Source organism: Prosopis cineraria, unplaced genomic scaffold (assembly GCF_029017545.1).
Source record: "Prosopis cineraria cultivar Desert tree isolate PC_DT_omini unplaced genomic scaffold, ASM2901754v1 PC5, whole genome shotgun sequence".
In the NCBI taxonomy this organism is placed as follows: Eukaryota; Viridiplantae; Streptophyta; class Magnoliopsida; order Fabales; family Fabaceae; genus Prosopis; species Prosopis cineraria.
The window spans coordinates 35,296,148-35,298,158 of record NW_026555336.1 but is presented as its reverse complement, the minus strand read 5'-3'; the positions used below and the strand labels follow the sequence as shown (position 1 = coordinate 35,298,158).

Below are 2,011 nucleotides of genomic sequence, written 5' to 3'. Positions count from 1 at the left end.
TATTCACAGTAAGTTTCCGTAAGAAGGATATAAATCACAACATTTGAAAGTCAAATGATTAATGATTAAGTTACAATTACTTGACTCGACCCCAATAGGAAGCAAGCAAATATTGAAGGCATGTAGAGGAGAACCGGAATGCCTTCATGGTGTTGTAGTTTTGTGTGTGTTCAAAAGAATAAGTCTAACATTATTTGAACAAGAAAGGCTCCATTTGAATAGTTCCGTTGTTCTGCCCCCTAGTTTTTTAATGTTCCTAGAAAGGGCCATTTAATTTAAGCAAATTACCACGATCAACCCATGCGGTGTAATAATTCTTAAAGATAGTTTCCTCAAATCAAATATCAAACCAATGCTGTGCCAACACTAGGTAGGTAGGTAGCTAGGGTGATTTAATTTACTGAGTCTGGTGCCGTGTGATTGGGTAAAGTGCACAATAATATAGCAGCTGAAGTCAGGACAAACGTTAGAGATCAAGAATGGGTGGCAAATTATAATCCTAAGATGTTTGTTTGGTGTTTGTGTTTATCTACTGGATCTTGAGTTGACAGTCCAAGCAAACACGGATCCACCTTTTAAAACACAAACACATATGCATTGTTCTATTTCCGCAGATGACTTGATGAAAATGAATTTCTGCGTTGTCAGCTTCTAGTTTCCAAAGCTAGCATGGCTTTGTACGAGTGTTAAAGTTCAGTAATCCCAGTGGAAGTCAATATAAAACCCTAGTAATAATAATATAAATTATTGTAACTTCTAAGGGAAAAAAGATAAGAGGTGGGTGTTGACTACGAGCGGCTTATACGACATTAAAACGAGTAATTATATACGAGGAGTCAAGGACTGTACAGAGTTAAGGTGATGGAAAATTTGCTTGATATGAACTCAGAATTGCCTGTAACTCTTCTTATCATCATCGCTATTTGATTTATAACCCTGCAGGCAAAATCAGTAGATAGAGAATATATATTTATCCATTAAGAACGAAGGGTTTCGTCTGTAGAGAGAGCTTACAAAGATAAAGATGAAGAGAAGAGACCAGTTGCACAAAAAGTAATAAACGATTATTACAAAATGAGCAATACATATAATAATAACGTCGTGTACTTATTTTAGCTTGAGTATCTCGGAAAGAGCCTTCAACACATTCACCTGCAGCCTCAGCTGCAAGATGTGTTCTGCCGTCTGGAGAAGCAACCGGTCCGGGTTCAGCCGGATGCCGCCGGGAATCAGCTGCCGCAGCTTCTTTATCTTCTTGTCGACGGAGCTGCCACGACGACTCCGTGCGGCATCCACCATCTGCCTCCTTCTCTTCCACTTCAGTTTGGACACATCTTTGGAACCCATTGATGATAGATCTAACCGAAGGAAATGATTCTGTAACTTTTGAAAGAATGAATTAAACAATGAAGAAGGAATAAGCAGGAGGAGAAGAAGAAGAAGGTAGAAGGTGGAAGACGTTGGAGTTGTAAAGAGGAAATGAGGAATGAGAGGGCTATAAATGAAACGAGAGAGAGACCAAGTTGTGGAGTAATTGAGTTATTGGTGTGGCCATGTGAGCCAAGCCACATTGTTGTGTTTCTTTTTCTTTGGCTTTTGGATTTGTACTCACCACAATATCTTGTGCAACAGCCACTGGGATTTTCATCTGGATCATTAATTCTCATTCACATCCTGTTATCAAGATTTTCAATTTAAATGCTACTGTATATGAATGTGTGGTTCTTAATACTTTCATAATAATATGATATAGCTATATAATTTATAATATATTTGCCAGGTTGTTAAATTATATACGTTTTTATGTTTACACTTAACACTGAATCTCTCATTTATTTCCCACTCCATCTTTATCATATTTTACGTTGCGTTTTCACTTTTCTCTTGCTTGTGAGTATACTATTTCCACACTATGAATGGCATAATTAAATTGAATAAAAGAACATGTTCCTTTTGTCCAGAAAATAAAACAAATGCATGCTAGTGATCACGATTCACGACCGATAAATAT

At 37.2% G+C, this 2,011-nt stretch overlaps 1 protein-coding gene across 1 annotated transcript; it reads right to left on the bottom strand.

The window, feature by feature from the left end:
* Positions 1-956: 956 nt before the first annotated feature.
* On the bottom strand, positions 957-1,542 carry LOC129312031 (uncharacterized). Its single transcript, XM_054954580.1, has one exon. The coding sequence runs from the start codon at positions 1,345-1,347 to the stop codon at positions 1,108-1,110; it is 240 nt and encodes a 79-aa protein (XP_054810555.1). The 5' UTR covers positions 1,348-1,542; the 3' UTR covers positions 957-1,107.
* Between the last annotated feature and the right edge of the window lie 469 nt (positions 1,543-2,011).

Bases quoted from the DNA above. Each gene is read 5' to 3' on its own strand.
- LOC129312031 (XM_054954580.1), bottom strand. From the start codon at position 1,347: ATGGGTTCCAAAGATGTGTCCAAACTGAAGTGGAAGAGAAGGAGGCAG.